Source organism: Phaenicophaeus curvirostris, chromosome 12 (genome assembly GCF_032191515.1).
Source record: "Phaenicophaeus curvirostris isolate KB17595 chromosome 12, BPBGC_Pcur_1.0, whole genome shotgun sequence".
NCBI classification, from domain to species: Eukaryota; Metazoa; Chordata; class Aves; order Cuculiformes; family Cuculidae; genus Phaenicophaeus; species Phaenicophaeus curvirostris.
Window position 1 is genome coordinate 16,794,880 of NC_091403.1, and position 16,662 is coordinate 16,811,541.

General features: G+C 38.7%; 1 protein-coding gene across 13 annotated transcripts in view; it reads right to left on the reverse strand.

The window, feature by feature from the left end:
- The window catches only part of TCF12 (transcription factor 12), a 174,269-nt gene that overhangs the window by 57,912 nt on the left and 99,695 nt on the right, over positions 1-16,662 (reverse strand). For all 13 annotated transcript variants that reach the window (XM_069866885.1, XM_069866896.1, XM_069866895.1 and 10 more), the window contains one exon: positions 14,178-14,242. In XM_069866885.1, coding sequence (XP_069722986.1) covers positions 14,178-14,242 — 65 coding nt within the window. The remainder of the gene's footprint in view (positions 1-14,177; positions 14,243-16,662) is intronic.

The window sequence follows — 16,662 nt, forward strand, 5'->3', positions numbered from 1 at the left end:
CAGCTTGAAAATAAACAAGAATTTTTTTTAAGCAGTAATTTTTCTAGGCAATGTGTGTCTAATAGACAATTTAAAACAAAGAAAGAAAAGGGAAAAAAAAACCAAACCCAAAATAAAAGAGGCTTTTATTGAAACTAAGAACACAGCAAGCCTGATTCCAAAAAGGACAGAGAAACAGAGGTAAATACGACCGCTTTACTCTTCAAATTTATCCCTTTCAGCAAACCAAGAAAACGTTTTGACACCTTCAGGGGAAGCAGCATGGCCTGACCCCAGATATAAAGGCTTCCGTGAGAGTCACTATTTAAACAAACACTTTAAAGGAGTCCTTACACTAAAAAGCACTCTCATAAAAGAGACATGCAGGGGAGTCACCTATTCAAACACTGCAAGGTGAGGTGGGGGGACAGAACCATATCTACACATGGCATGTGCATATTTATGCCCCACAGGACACCAGTAGCTTTGTACTGGAGCTGCACTAGCAAAGTCTGCTTCCACTCGAACTAACAAGGTGACCAACCACATGTTTATATCAAAATGGTACAACCGAGGAAAAATAGCTCTTTATTCAATGTATTCCAAAATGTTTTAAAGACCGATTCTTTTGAAGAATTGAAGCATAAACCTAAGAAAGACTCTGACTACTTTCGAAGATTTCTTTTCTTTCCAACCCTATGAATCTTTAGAATTCTAAAGATAAAATTTGATGCCAAACTACTGCTCTGCCTTCAACGAGCCTCTAGGACACTGACCAGCAGAATTGTAATATGTTGGTAAAATCTTTTTTTTATTTTCTTACTTTGATAAAAACAAAGAAATGTGAACAAGGCCTACAGATGTCATTGCGTAATACTCTTGCAGCTCTCAAACATTTCAGCTATATGTAAGAAAGACAAGCTATCCCGCAAAAAGCACACACAACACTCAATACACCACACTAGCATATGTCACATTTCACCTTTTCAAAAATGTAGTTGTTACAGGCAGTTTGCCTTATTCCTCTTATGTCTAAATCATATTCATGTTCATTTTTTGATTGCAAATGTGTTAGTGAACACTTGAAGAACTTAGATTTTCCTAGTGTAGTCATAGCCAAACTATGCAACAGTTTCATCATATAACTGTGCCCTTACATTATTTATTATTTTCTATCAAAAGAATAATATGGTTGAGAATAAAAGCATCAGCCCATTATATGCAACTGATTATAAACAGGGCCATTGTGTTGGCATAATCAGACAGGCTGTTCTGGCCGTGAAATGAGAGCTGCACTGACGAACTGCAAACCAGATCTTGACCAAACCATCACCCCCCAAAACAGTCAACCAGATTCTACTTTCCTACTTTAGTTTCCCACTTCACAAGTTCATGCTTTGAGTGAGAGGACAGCAGGCAGGCTGGCCCTGCTTAAGGCAGGACAACATCTAAAGTTTGTTTTGTGGGGTTTTTTTAAAAACACTTGTTCGGTTCAAAACAATTTCATAAAAGTCAAGTAACACCACAGCACTCATCTCAACCAAATCTCTCTTTTATCCAATCACACGGTCATGGTATTTCCCTGTTTTTCAGAATTCAGACAAAGGGCACTCCTTGTCTTACGCTAAACTCAGAATGTCACAGTGGGTGGATCAAAAGTTTCATGTCCTCGTCCTTTTGTTCAGTGGGCTGTGCAGATGACTTAAAGCATAAACATAATGTTTCTTAATATTTCACACCTTGCCTCATAGATTGGAGCCTGACAATGTATATGAGCTAGTTTAAAAAAATGTACCAAAACGGAGAAGTCAAACTCTGCTAAACCTGCAAAATCCCCCAGCTAAGTTGCGTATGCTGTTACCGTGGCTCCAAAGGAAAACCCAGCACAAAAGTCAAACTTGAGTAACTAATTGGTCTGTGAAAGAAGTACAAGAGAGGCCTGGGCTGCAAAAAGACCATTCATCCGAGTTCCGCATCAGAGAGTTTAAGCCAAAAATATAACCAAGATATCAAGTGTTGAATTTGACTTTACTGAAGTTCCAGCCTTCGGAAACTGTAATGACTATGCACTCCAAAACAAGAGCCGAATTTGGAAAACCACTGACATATGATATAAATCCATTTTAAATTTAAATTCTAGAGATATGTTTGCAATTATCAGCATGTTGTTAAAGAATCTCGTCCTGAGAATATCATCAAATAGTAATATGAAATACAGTGTTACCATTCTGAGAACAAAGGAACCCTGAATGAGTAATCAATAGCAACTGGCAGAAAATGAGGCATTAATTATGATCCTCTCTAGTGTTTTGTCTCAAACAAGGTTTCATTAAATATATTGTGCTAACCTGTACATCTTCAAGCCATTACCAACAGATTTGATCAGATACATTTTCGGTCTGTTTTAGGAGGAGGAACGTATCAGAATTAAAAAAACAAAACAACATCTAAAGTGTTTTATGATAACTTGAGCATTTTTTCTTGATCAATTTAAAAGAAATCAGGGGTTGCTAATAAAATACCTCAGGAGAGGATCCTCTAACAACATGCCGATAATTGCAAACATATTCCTCATTTTAGAAAAAAATACTTAGATCTTATAATCTCAATGTCGTCTCTTGAAAATTTAATTATCATCTCCTATACCTAAAGCATCATGCAGGTTTGAGAAGATAATGACAGTCATCCATCAACTGCATCCTGCCAGCGTAATCAGGCTAATCTAGCTCACTGGAGTAAAAAACAGCCACCTAGGGTACTAAATACTGAACTGATGCAACATCATAAACAAAATAACAGACATTTAGTTTTACTGTCTTCTCAATTAACGTTAACACTGAAAAATATCAAGGTAGCAAAATATTCTCTTTCTACACCAAAGCTGTTCTCCCGATAGCTGTGAGGTGCTTACCCAATGAGGGCACCTAAGCCGAATCTGCTCCTATGGATAATTCTGTTTATGAGTAAATATATAGGGACTGAGCACAGGGACAGAGGAGGAAGAAGGAAGAAAATTATTCAGAATTCCAGATATGCTTTTTTTTTTTTTTAGCAGTGGGAGGAGTAAATATTAAATGCAAAGGGAAGGAAACATTTCATACTCCTTCTGCATCTAAATGGCTTTAAAGCATCCAATTAATAGAAAATATTTTGAATCAGTCCCTTCTCTTTTGCTTCCCTGCATTGATGCCGCATATTGGCAAGACTACAAATTCTGTCTTAGCTTCTAAAAGCGGCACCCTGCTGATGTTGGTGTCCAATCCCCGAGGTTATGCTGGCTCAGCTTGTCTTCACTCATCCCCTCGGGCAAGGTATTTTTGCGTTGCTGACTGAATTCTAGGAAGGCATTACTAAGCATTGTGATTACAGGTCAGGCTCCCCTCCCTTTGCCTTTGAATCTTTTCGCTACATTATGAAAACAGTAATTTGAACAGCTTCCTTACTGTGATTATACAAAAGCAGAAGGTTTGTGAAAAACTGCAAAATGTCAGAAGAGAAGCAGCTGAGGGGTTATTCATCTACTTTTAATTTTTTGGTACCAGCTTTCCTGGTTTTTTTTCTACAATTACAAGATACGAGCATGACAAGTCAACATTATAATAAAAGATTTTATGCTGAATCTTATTTACAGAAGCCAGTCTATAACGGATATTATAAAGCTCAAACTATCCTTGCATCTGTTACTCCCTCTGCATCTTCAGCAAAATGATTTCAAAAGATGTCAGACTATTAGTGGAACGCCTCATGTATATGATATGGAAGCTGTGCATCTCCTCTCCCACACAAGCAAGAGAAAAATCTCACCCGCTCTCAGCACCAAGTCATAAAATGTGTGACATAATGAGGGTTCAAGAACTATCATTAAATATAGCAACCAGATAATTGTTAGGACTTAACATGGAGGACCCATATGTTTTCACATACGATCGAGTGAAAGCTACTTCCAACGCTAGGGTGTTAGTAAATGGGTAGACAAGCTCATAAATATCTAAGGCTACAATTCTTCCCTCTTAATAAACGTTATCCTCTGCCCTTGCTCCTCGGAGATCTGTGCCATCAGGACCACCATCATCTTGAAAAGCACTCCACAACAGAACCGAACAGTGTGTGAGTTGGATGGTTCAGTTCCATGGAAGTGGTAGCAAAATAGCAAGCGTGTCTCATACCTCCTCCCATTCCTTGATCATGCTCTGCTCAAGCCCCAGCCTCTCCGAGTCAGTCCAAGGCAGCAAATGCCAACTAACAGGTTGCTTAAACCACTTATATCTCCCCCTTCCCAATTCCACTCAGGGCCTGTATTCATTTTGGGAGCAGTAACGCTGTGCAGATGCAAAGGGTCAGAAAAGAAAGGAAGATAAACGGGGGTTTAACATCCTAAAGTAGTCACAGACAAAAGGAGTAAACACTTCAAAAAATCCAAAGGGCAATCTAGCTCATTCAAACAGACAGGTATAGCTGCAGGAAGAGAACTGAGCTAATCTTTTCCCCAGCCTCCAATAATACCGTAAATTTGCAACTGAGAAGCACCCAGCTCAGAGGCAGGAAGATCAGCTGGAGACAAATACCAACTGGCCAGAAAAAAAAAAATTATCTGTACTCCATGGTGTAACACAATTTTCACTTCCTTGTGCAGCAATGTGTAAGATATTCTCGACATGTATTGATTTCCAGGATATTTGTTACCTTAAATACAACCAAACAACAATGAAAAATTAAAAGGAGGCAAGAAAATTTGCTAACTCTAAATAGCGTGAGAAAGAGAAGGGCAAAGACAAGTAACAGTTTGTCTGCTTAAGACATTCAAAATGCTTCCTTGCAGGGATGCTCCCCTTTTATAAATAGCATCCCTCCCCCAACTCTAATTCCTAACACCTGCTACCCGCTCCATTTCAGGGGATGTCTTCCCTCATTAACTTCAGGTGGTCACCTCCAGCTCTGCAAAGAGAAATGTAGCCTGTGCCCAAGACATTTTTACTTTCAGAAAAGGTTCTGCAGGCTCCTTATCTGCCGAGACACGGGAGAGATTTTCCCAGTAGCACAATAAGTAATTCACATCTAATAAATCATCATCAAGAGAAAATTATTATTGCTTGGTTTTACTGGAGAAGTAAAATGAAGCAAAATAAACTCACGTTTGGATACTCCATCTGCCCTTAACTATATCCCTCTCCTCTATATATCCCAGCCATTTAAGACAGAACCCAGAGACACTGGTGCAGTTAACATTGTGTCAGCCTTTCCTTCTGCAGCCACGTTTCTCAGAGATTGATAGCTCAGCTGTAAAAATCTGCTTCGGGAAGACACCTGGTATCAAAAGGTGTCAGAGAAGAGGAGATTAAAAAGAGAAAAATTATATTGGTATTAAAACCCACACACACGTTCAAGCTTAGAAATCTTTTATATTTCCGTAACCATTACCTGGACTTAAAATAGACACTACCTTCTCCACGCTGTTTCTAACACCATGTGAGCAAGGAAGAAAAGCAACCGGTGCCACTACTCATAGACTTTGTAATGCCTCACGATAAGGAAGGTCCAGAATATCATGGATTTTTCTACCTTGTTGGAAAGATCCATCTGAAACACCTCCAAACACACTGCCAGCAGTGAGCAGGAACTGTTTAACAGATAATTAGTTTTAAAAAAATAAAAAAAAAAAGAAAACCCCTTGTGGGCCCACAGCTGATGGAATCATCTTTCATTATTAGCACCAAAGTAAATGCTATTTTTCTTTTAAAACTACAAAAGGGCAGCTCCTCTACAGCCCCTACACTCTTCCAGAATCAGCAGGTTTCTAACAGGCACTTTCTCCCTTACTGTACACAATCACACTCAAGCTTAAATTCCCTATACACACATTTTAAAAGAATTATTTTTTAAAAGACGTAGTTTCAAGACCTAGAAGTTTTTACAAAAGAAGCCTGCTATAAGATTCAGCCTAACATTCTCCAAAGAGAATTATCGATGCTCTAATATCCCTTTTACCACAATATACCGTCTACTACCTAGGTATGGTCTAAATACGCCTATTTCCAATAATTCCCAAGACAAGCTATTTGCATTTTGCTATTAATTTAAACCCTTTCATTAGTTAGGGTTTTTTTACAATCTTTTCAATAACACCACAATATCACAGGAGCAGATGGCACATCCTCGATACAGAGTAACTGTCTAATTATTTCTCTCAAGGAAGCCAAGCAGGAATAGAAGTCCTAGAGACAGGCAATAAAAAAAAAGTTTCAGTGTATGAACAGAATTCCTACAAGAAGAAATGAAAACTGCAGAGCTCCAAATATATACAAGAGGGCTTGCATAGGGAAAGTTTAGACACATATCAGACAGATATTCTGTCTGATATTCAGACAGAACGGTTTGAGTTGGAAGGGACCTTTAAAGATCATCTCAGTAACCCAAGAAGAAACCACAAAGTACTCCCTGGCCCTACAAAGAAACACCTAATGTATTCATCCTACACCATTGTCCATCATTTGGATCATCCTGCAGCAAGACACCCAGTGCTCACTGTTCTTCGACATGTGAAGCTCGTTAGCAATGGTCCAGTACAACAGCTCTCACATTAAAGTAATCAAGAGTAAAAAGAGCATCCTAGGATCAACTGCAGAGACCTAAGGCCATGCTGCTCTTTGGGGGCTGCACCTGCAGACTGAGAAAGACTTGTCTGGAAGCTTTCACATGCATTTAAAGAATCACCACACTTCAAAACACAGTGTGCTACAAATGCCTTTTGCTTCTTTGACTCACACATTCTGAGTAACACCTCAGCTGCCAGATACCACTAAAATACCACCCTCTATTCACGATCATTTGTCCACTTTTGCTGCTTCCACGGATTTTGTTCTTTCAAAGCATGAATTTTTTGTTCTTTGAAAGCACCTGATGGAGCGGGGGTTGTTTAGCCTGGAGAATAGGAGGCTGAGTGGAAACCTTATTGCTCTCCACAGCTCCCTGACAGGAGGTTGTGGAGAGGTGGGTACTGGCCTCTTCTCCCAAGTGACAGGGCCAGAAGAAATGGCGTCAAGCTGCCCCAGGGCAGGTTCAGACTGGATATTAGGAAAAATTTCACTGAAAGGATCATCAAGCCCTGGAATAGCTGGAGGTGTCTAAAAGATGGGGACATGAAGTGCCTAGGGATGTGGACAGGCAGTGGACAGGTACGGTTGGACTCGATCTCAAAGATTTTTCCAACCAAGCAATTCTATGATTTTTCACACTGCTCTTTGCTGTCCCATTTTTGCCAGTAAATTTCACTTCTGCTTCTCGTATACATTTCATACACGTCTACCTCCAGACATCCACATTTTTGTCTGTATGCTTGTTCTTCCAACTGCTTAATGTTACTAGAAAAATAAAACTAGTGAATCTTCTCCATTATACCACACACATCTTAGAACAGTGTTGTTTATGGGTGCTATCCCATTCTATTCATTTCTCTATCTGCAGCAAGCTGCTATCCACATCCTACCACGGATCCTTGTCTTCAGCCTTGCTTCCACATTCCTCACTACCTCACCAGGAACACAAAAAGGTTGCTGCTGTTGCCGATGCACACTGAGCGAGCTTTTCTGTTCTCTCTAGACAACTCTAATTTCTGGAGCTCTACTCTTATTACACCTCTCAAGCCCATGAGACAGCTGTTAAGAGACAGACTACTACTTTCTCCAGCTTTGCGTGATTGTTCTCTAGATTTGCATTCTGCTCAAACTGCCTTAAAAGTCTTTTTAAATTTGAAAGTGGCAAATTACTGACTATGCAAAGGCAAAGTAACATACCCTTGCAAACACTCCTTTTGCCAAAGTGATCATCTGTTAAATTGCCCAAGAAATTGGTGCTAAAGGCATTTTGGGGATCTATTTCAAAGTTCTTATAGTGTGTTTATTAAGAAGTGACTTAACTTGTTTCTGCACAAAAAAAAAAATACAACCCAAACTTTTTGGTCTGTGAAGGGTGTAACAGTCAACAGTCTTTCATGCTTATGAATTTAGTCATTAATACGTCACTAAATTTGTAGACAGAAGACATACCTTTTAAGTTCTACATTAAAATGTGAATAAAGTTGTTCTTAAGTCAATAAACAAAGAAAGGTCACAATTTTTTTGCTGAAAAGCCAACAGTATGAATTCCAGTTGTTCAATACCTACACTGTATTAAATTCTAAAGTCTTTTCCAGCACGAGTGAGTCAGGCATATACAAACCTAGCTTTCTCAGACTGGCAGATGAGGAGAATATTTCCAGGTTGAATCATAGCAAAGGTGGACAATGGATGAGTTTGTTCCAACTTCAGCAATCAGTGACAAGACAGCTAATTTTTTCTGTACTACCCAACTGACAGCATACATTTAAATTCAAGAAACACAAAACATGCTCTGAAGATGCACAAAGACCACTATACCTGTTTTAATGTTCTCACAAAGCACGTATTTTTTTTCCTTGATAAAGAAGAAATAGGTAAATCCTGAAATGCTGTCTGAAATTACGTCTCAATATGTTTACTTGAAGTATATTCCCATAAGGAGCACTAAGTATGGTGCTAATGTGCATAAAACGTTACTGTCATACTGCAAAATTCAGAGTAATTTAATAATGCCTGATGTGCCTTACATCATGCTGCAATGATGCAATAATATGCTGCTAAATGAGTCACCTCGCATTAGCTTCATAGCAATAGCTGAGCTGATGGCTACTGAAGGGAGAACGGTGTAGCAATATTACTGGAAACACTGAGGATCAGCCTTCAATTGGCTTCTTTTTTCTTCATCCAAAAAAGGAAGATTCTGAAGCAGCTTTATTTATTACCAATATGCGCAAAACTTATTAAATAATAGCATCAGAAATTACTTAAAAATCCATCTGCTACTATTACATAAAATATATATAGTAAACACAGTATCATAAATTCTTCGTATGCTCTCTACTTTTTGTACTACATGAAATACATGGTAGTGTATGTACATATGATATACTACACAGTAGCATATATTTTATGCAGTGTTATGTGTACATATATATTTACAGACTACATGAAATGTACTTAGTAAATATAATCAATAGCTCCTTCCAGCATTCTTGTATCTTACAGGTTTATCCTCAATTACATATTTTTTCTAAACAGGTTTTATAGCACATGAAGCGTCCTGTCATCACACAGAACACAGATGAGAGTCAGAAAACTAAATTCAGATAACTCTCTCTATAGAAAGGTTACACTTCTATTTAACAAAAACTGGCAAACACCTCTTTAGTTCTTGCCTAATGACCACTACAGTTAGCACTCTATTTCTCTCCTTTCTTGCACACGGACAGTACGGGGACGTGAAATTATTATGAACGGAGTGTAAATGTGTTATCTCCACATGTCAAAAAAAATCCATAATGTTTATTTTTCATGCACAACTGTTTAGAATTCAAGCAGAACATTATGGAGAGAGTCACAAATAATTTACTGTCTTCAGTTTAGTGATGCCAGTGGGGAGAAAGAGACTTGGCCAGGCCTGGGAGAACAGGCACTGTTGGGCTAAAGGAGCACCCCTCCCCTCTCCCAATTAGCCAGAGCACTTACAGGCTCAGGAGGATAAAGCCAGCTTCTGTGAAGACCCACAGAAACAATTAGAAGAATTAGTCTAACAGCTACGCATGTATTGCACATTTATCTCAATTTCACTTTGAAAATAGAGCAGATTCCTGGCTTTCTTAGAGCTCAGCCCTATCAGAGCGATGGCCAGTGACAGCTGGGCACCTTCTGACGACACTGGAAATGGAGCCGTGCATTCAATATCTGAACTCTAATCTCGTTTCTTTCATGATTCTACAATTTTCAGTATTAAATCACACAAATGAGAAGAAAACCCTTTTTATTACAAGAAGCTTTCTGAAAACTAAACCTATATCCAGTTTAAGAAACGTGAAAAGATGCCCTTTGCACTGTGGAATCCCTCACTAACATCACAAACAATGCCCCTTCTCTAAACCAAAGGCACAAAAGGTGACATTGTCTCTGGCCACGTAGTGTTGCATTGCACTCTGATAGCAAAACACAGGTTTTTTATCTCTTTTAAAAGTTGTCAACTCTTCGTCCAGGTAAAGTCTGTGACATTCATCTAAACCAGCTCTGCGTAAGCCTCCATTTGTCATTCACGAATTCGCACAGGGTCTGTGTATGCTACAAAATATCACAGAGGAAAAAAAAGGCAGTAAGAGTTGCAGAGTATAGTGAAGATCTGTCAGAAGAAGAAAGGGATGCAGAGAAGTACAGATAGAACCAAAAAAGGAATAGGATTCAGAACTTGACTGCAAAGCACTGTGCAAGCACAGGTTTTAATGTCACACACAAACATACACCATTAACCTTATTAACACTAAACCACATAAAACCCACAGCTTAAGACAAATGTAACTACCTTATTCTCCACTGTTATTTGCATGAATGAGCCCAGTGCCCAGAGCTATACTCTAGGATGCTGCTGTTGGGCTTGCTTAAAACACTTGATAGAAGTAAAAAGTGAAAGGATTTTACCTGTTTGGTAAAACATTAATGAATTGCACTCATATTATATCTGCATCATTTTTCTTCACCTGACTTGCTTAGATTTCTAAACTACATTGAAAAATCAATCACACTTAAACTCTACCACCTAAGCATAAAGCCTGTAGGTAGCTCCCAGCCCATGCAAACCACTGACCATTCTCAGTAATGGGTGAGAAGAGAGAGCATGTGTCTTGAGCATTTCACTTGACAGAGGTCTTGAAAATTTTCATTCCAGCCCTCTGCAAACTTAATAGGAAGTAAAAATTAAAACTCAACACACCTCCACACCGGGTGATGAATACCATGTAGCCAATGACCTAGGGGAAGCACAGGCTTCAGAGTATTTGGAGAAGTCAGGTATTCCGAGTTCACCTGCACCCCAAGACACTTGGAGTGGCTCTTGCCGTTCTGGCGATTCCAGAGAACTCAGCCACTGCCTTGGAGAACTCACAGTTTGGAGAGAGTGCAGAGATTAAAAAAGAGCAGGGTGAGCAGGTTGGTTTGTTTCAGTAATGAACAAAAGCAGTAATTTCTCAACAATTTAAAATTTCTTCTGTTTTGTTTTTTGGGGGGTTTTTGTTTGTTTGTTTTTTAAGAAATAGACAGCAAATGGCCAGAAGACAACAAAGCAGTGACTTGGATTCAGCTGGAATAAGCTAGGTAAAACCAACCTAGTTTCCTTCTCGAAGATCAAGAAGAGGTGTTTTAATAACGCCTTTCCCACTTCCACATTTCACAGGTGAACTACAGAACCAAAGACAACTAAAACTACTGCTGAATACAGAGCATAGCTGTTTAAAAAACAGTAGCCAGGAGTTCATGAACAACACTGGGTGAATGTATTAAATGAGACGTTGCAGGCATCTGTTTTGGGCATCATTCCACCTCTTAATTAGTGACTTGGATGAAAAATGAAGACTACATGTACTAAATTCACAAAGCAAATAACACAGAAGGATCTACAAATGCAGTGCGAGCCTGGAATTCAAACTAGCACTGACAAATTTAGAGAGGGTAGAAGCGCTGTGTTAAGAAGTATATACACTTTTGCATATGGAGTCTGTAAACTGAAAAATATCAGATGAGGAACGAGAAGCCGGTCAGCATAACTGTGAGAAAGACAGGGAAATTTTAGACCCTCACCGATGAAACAGGCACCTAAGGTTGGATATCTGTTATGAAAAAAGGCAAACGTCACACAGCAAAAAGTCAACAGAATTGTCAGAAAGATGCAGAAAATTCCTTTTTTCCATCCTAGTAAGGCCTCAGACAAGGTAAAACGCTGGAATTCCCTGGGGTTGTGAACCTACTGGAAAACATCTAGAAAAAGGCATAAGCTTCTCTAACAACATTTCAATCTGAGATAGACCCTCTTGCATATCTGCTATTAAAAATACACTAAAATGAAAACCTAGCTCTGTTTGTCTTATCTTTTCTAAGGACTCCTTATAGTCATAATCATCTACTAGATGTACAGCCTGTACAGATTTAAGAATACAGTTTCTTCTGTTTTCACTGTTTGTAAGATGAGAGTGAGATGCTTTAATTACAATGATATTTAGATACGGCATCAGGGAAACTTTTGAAGAGTAAGTACAATTAAACAGCAGAAAAACAAAACCCAGCATTGGTCATGCAGTCTCCTCCATCTCCAGAGGTTTAAGAGCTGACTATATGAGCACCTCTCAGGGACAAAGCAGCTGATTCAGACTGGCAAAAGGACCTCTCAGGATCACTTCGGACCTCCTTCTCTGCACTCACTCCTGAACATCGCAGCTACAACACGAGCTGCATTTCAGACACTGCCATGGATTTATGAAAAACAGAAAAAACAAAAAACAGACGCAGAACCCCACCCCCCACCCCGCGTTCCAAGCTAGCAAATGATTTTCAAACGCTGTCAAGTTTAAGCGATATGATCAAATTCAAGTACAAACTGAAACTTATCACATAAATTTAAGTTCAATTAAAACTGTAGGTTAACCCTGGGAACCTTTTATATTATTCTGAATATAAAACTAAAACAGATTAACCTACAATAATGTTTTCCCCCTATCCTAAAAATGTTTAATAAAAAAGAGGAAGTGTGGGAGAGGAAATAGTAGGAAGTATAAAGGAATAAACAGAATTAGTGACGTTAATAGAAACAAATACATATAGGATTTTGGCTTTTAAATAGCTACATGTAAATAAATTAATATTAACTTATGCTAGATATAAATAATCAGGAGATCTAAAGGTATAAACCAAACAGCAGAAATTACATTCGTTACCACAAAGCAAAACAGAATTTTATGCAAAGTTAACACAAATTCATTTTCCAATACCGAACATTAACTTAACGAAAGAGTAACATGGAAATTAATTTGCTTCCAAACTAACACCGAGTTTAAGTTACTGTATTTACACCCAGTACATAGAGTTATTTGAACAATACTAATAACATTCATACATCGTTTTACAGCCTAGACTGGCAATAATGTGAAGCCCAGAACTTGAACTTCAAGAGGTAAACTGCTTTTTGTGAGAATGTTACTAAAAGCTCACCCATTCACTTACAAACGGGTCTTTGTTCCTCACATCTGTGTTACAGAGAAGTAGGGAAGGCTGTGAGAATGATCCTTTCTTAATAGGGGGAAGCGACGTTAGGACGGCATCGCCACATGGTGCTGCCCATTCACACTGCCCAAAGTGCTAGTTAAAAGACTCAAACCCAAAACGTCAAGCTCGTAGGCTAAGTTTTAGCCTCCAGAAGATGCTCCTGGAAATACCCATTGAAAGCAAATAGTCTGCTTAGAGTAAACTTCATAAAGATTCCTCTTTAAGGAAACAAGTAACACAAATTAATTTCTTAAAATAAAAATTGTAATACATTAATTATTTAAATCTTGTCAGCAAATACGGACCGTAATCAAATGCTGATTATTTTAAACATTCAAACTTCCCGCACATTCAAAACAGACTTTTAAACAAGGATCAACAGAGCATTCTTAATATGGCTCATTAAAAAAAAAAAAAGGAAAAAACCTTCAATCTAAAATGAAGATTTTAAAGGCATAAAAAGCAAGTTTTCACAATTAAAAAGCACCATCCAAACCACACAAAATACAGCATTACACTGTGTAACCCAATTGTTAAAAACTGAAAGCCTAAGAACGCTGTTCTCAAAAAACGCATGTGATCTCCACTCTGAGTAACAGACACCTAATGAACTACATTCAGAAATTGTCTGGAGGTTTTTTTGACAAATTATATGTGGAAAATAGTGAGCATCATGGCCAAATCGTAACATGCAATCAGTACTGCTCTGCAATCCTTTCATGGACATGGAGAGAGGAAAGTATAACTGCAAAGAGTAAGGAAATCAGTTTAACAAAGATCTATAGGAAAGACACGATACTCAGCTGAAGCACATGGCTCCGTATCTTCAGACTCGTAACAATCTCCCTTTCAGTAAAAACACACGGCTTCATGCTTATGACCCACAAAACCAGACCCACTGGCACAGAGCAGAAGCATTTATCTCCTTTAGGTGCACGGCAACTGGACCACAAAGAACCCAGAAAACTTATTCTGCAAATTCTGGAACATTCTTATTTATAAAGTTGAGTAGCATGACATATTCCATTTGCTTTCAATTACCATTATACTTACTTGACAGCCTGGTAACCCCGTATCTCTACCATACAATGGAAATGGACCTCTGTCTGAGGCTTTTCCTATAAAAAGAAAGACATTTGGAATTAGGTTCTTTTTAAAGTCTGCTAAATATCTGCATCAGTCGTCCTTATATTTACAGCTCAAGAAATCTGTTAAATTTTAGAAAAATTTAAGTTGCGTGAATAAAAGCAGGCTTTCATACCTCTGCATTTAACACCCTCAACCAGCACTGCTGTAATAGACCACGTACTTACCCAAGACCATTTCTTACATAAGTGAACATTAAGAAAGAACTACTGCAATTTTTGTTGTTATAAAATATTCCCATCGGTACATTTAAACAAAAAGGGCAAAAATCCAGTGCAACTTCACTTCCATTATCAACGAGCAAAGGTAGAGACACTTCTAGACATTTCTCCTAAGAGACTAACATGTGGCTGGTATCATCTTAGGTGACGAATATACCAAGCAGTAAAATAAAACCAAGAAAACCATATGAAACATAAAAAAAACTTCAATTCAGAACAAAAAAAAAACCACACAAACCAAACCACGGCCAAACCATTCAGCCTGACACTCATCCCTTAAATCCTTAAAAATACCTTCATTTCACATACATGCCAGCTGAGCACAAAACTCAGACAATACAACCAAGAAGTCGAGAGGGCAAACCAGACCCTTCTCTTCTGCCATCTATGCAATGCTTGCCCGCAGGTAGCGAATGCAGCGCCTCGGGCCAAGAGGCTGCCCCCAATTCTTGCTACACGAGGACATAAGACACTAGCAAAATATTTGCCAATTCCATAAAAACTACTTAGTGCCGTATTTGTTGGTTATGCCAAGCAGGCATGTTTGTATAGGAAATGTCACTGGAAATGCTCTCCAGTAGGGTTTAGAAATTTAGCAACTGAAGCTTTTTTAAAAATCTTGAACAGAAATCTCTGCCAAACAAGGTCAATAATCAAGGATATGTATAACGGAACACACGGAGCGCATAGGCCTGTCCTAATTATGACCCAGCTAGTAGAATTACCAAACATCCCAGAACACCACACAGAGGCTTAGCCAAAGGTAAGCATTTATAAGCCATCTGTCTGAAAATGAAAGCCACTGAATGAGCTAAGCATCCCCTTTTCTAAACAAGGCCTATATCATCCAGACTTCCTAAGAACAAAAAGAAGCCTTTTGTACACATTCCGTATCAGTGATGACCAGCCCCGGGCTATTTCAAATTGTGCTCCAGAACTGCACCTCCCTTGCTGTTTCTGATGCTCTCTCTTGCTACCCAAAATCCCTAGATGTCCTTTTGTAGAAGGAAAAGCTAAAGTACACTTATTGTTCATTTTAAAAGTGCATCTTGTGTAAGCAAGGAGGAAGTTCAACTCTCTTGGAACAACAACTCTGCAAGATTATAATCTTGGTAACTACAGGCAGTCCAGTCAACAATAGTTTACTTGAAAAATGGCAGCTCTGCTGTAACAAAGGGAGGAAAAAAGTTAATATTTTTCTCCTGAAGCAATTTGCCTTTAACAACTATCGGGCACCAAGCAAATAAAATACCTAGCATGCAAAACTGTATGAAATAGTATGAATCATGCTGTTCACATTAAACCAGACTCAGCATTTTCTTTCTGGAAAATGAGAACCTTATACCACATGATAAACAGCTTTGACTGAAGTATGCAGTATTCCAGGCAGGCTTTAAAACAAATATTTGTACGAGATTCAATTACAGAGGCTAGAAAAATTATTATTTAAATTATGGTTTGTGTAACAAGGAGGAAATTGTTCGATAAGAATGAATAAAATCATGTTATTTAAACGTGATCACTTAAAAAGTTTGGCAGGTTCACACTAAAGAAAAAAAGCTGACTAGAATAGCCTAATGTATACTAAATCTAGTTCTAAGAAATGATTGAGAAAAGTCAAAGCTGCCTAATGCTGCACTGCCTAAATACTGACAGGAATTAGAGCTGGAGCAAATTAACATTTAACCTGCGTTCAAATGGATAACCTTTTCACTAAAGGATTTGGAAAGGATTAAGTACTAGATGGTGCCTTCCATGGAGAGAGGCACCCAGACACATCCCCAGTGCAGGCGCTTAGATGTGGCTGAAACCTGCAGCATCATCACAATGCTAAAGGTACACATTTTTATACAACCAACACCACCAAGAGGTAGACGCTACAGGAACACAACACTAAGCCCACACTTGAGTCCCGTTTCTGACTCTCCTGTACTAGGAACTGCACTTTTTGTCCATTTTGCAGGCCTGGAGCACTGTGGACCACAGCACGACCTTCACGCTCGCATAGTGGGATGGGGGAGAGATGATGAGCTGTGTTGGGCGCCACTACAGCATGCGTATTGCACTGTTCACGAGAAAAGAGCAAGGACTCCATCAGCAGTCCCTTAAAATCACTGACAAGTCATCAAAAAGGTTTCTCGGCATCATGCTGTCTGCCAGTAACACTAGAT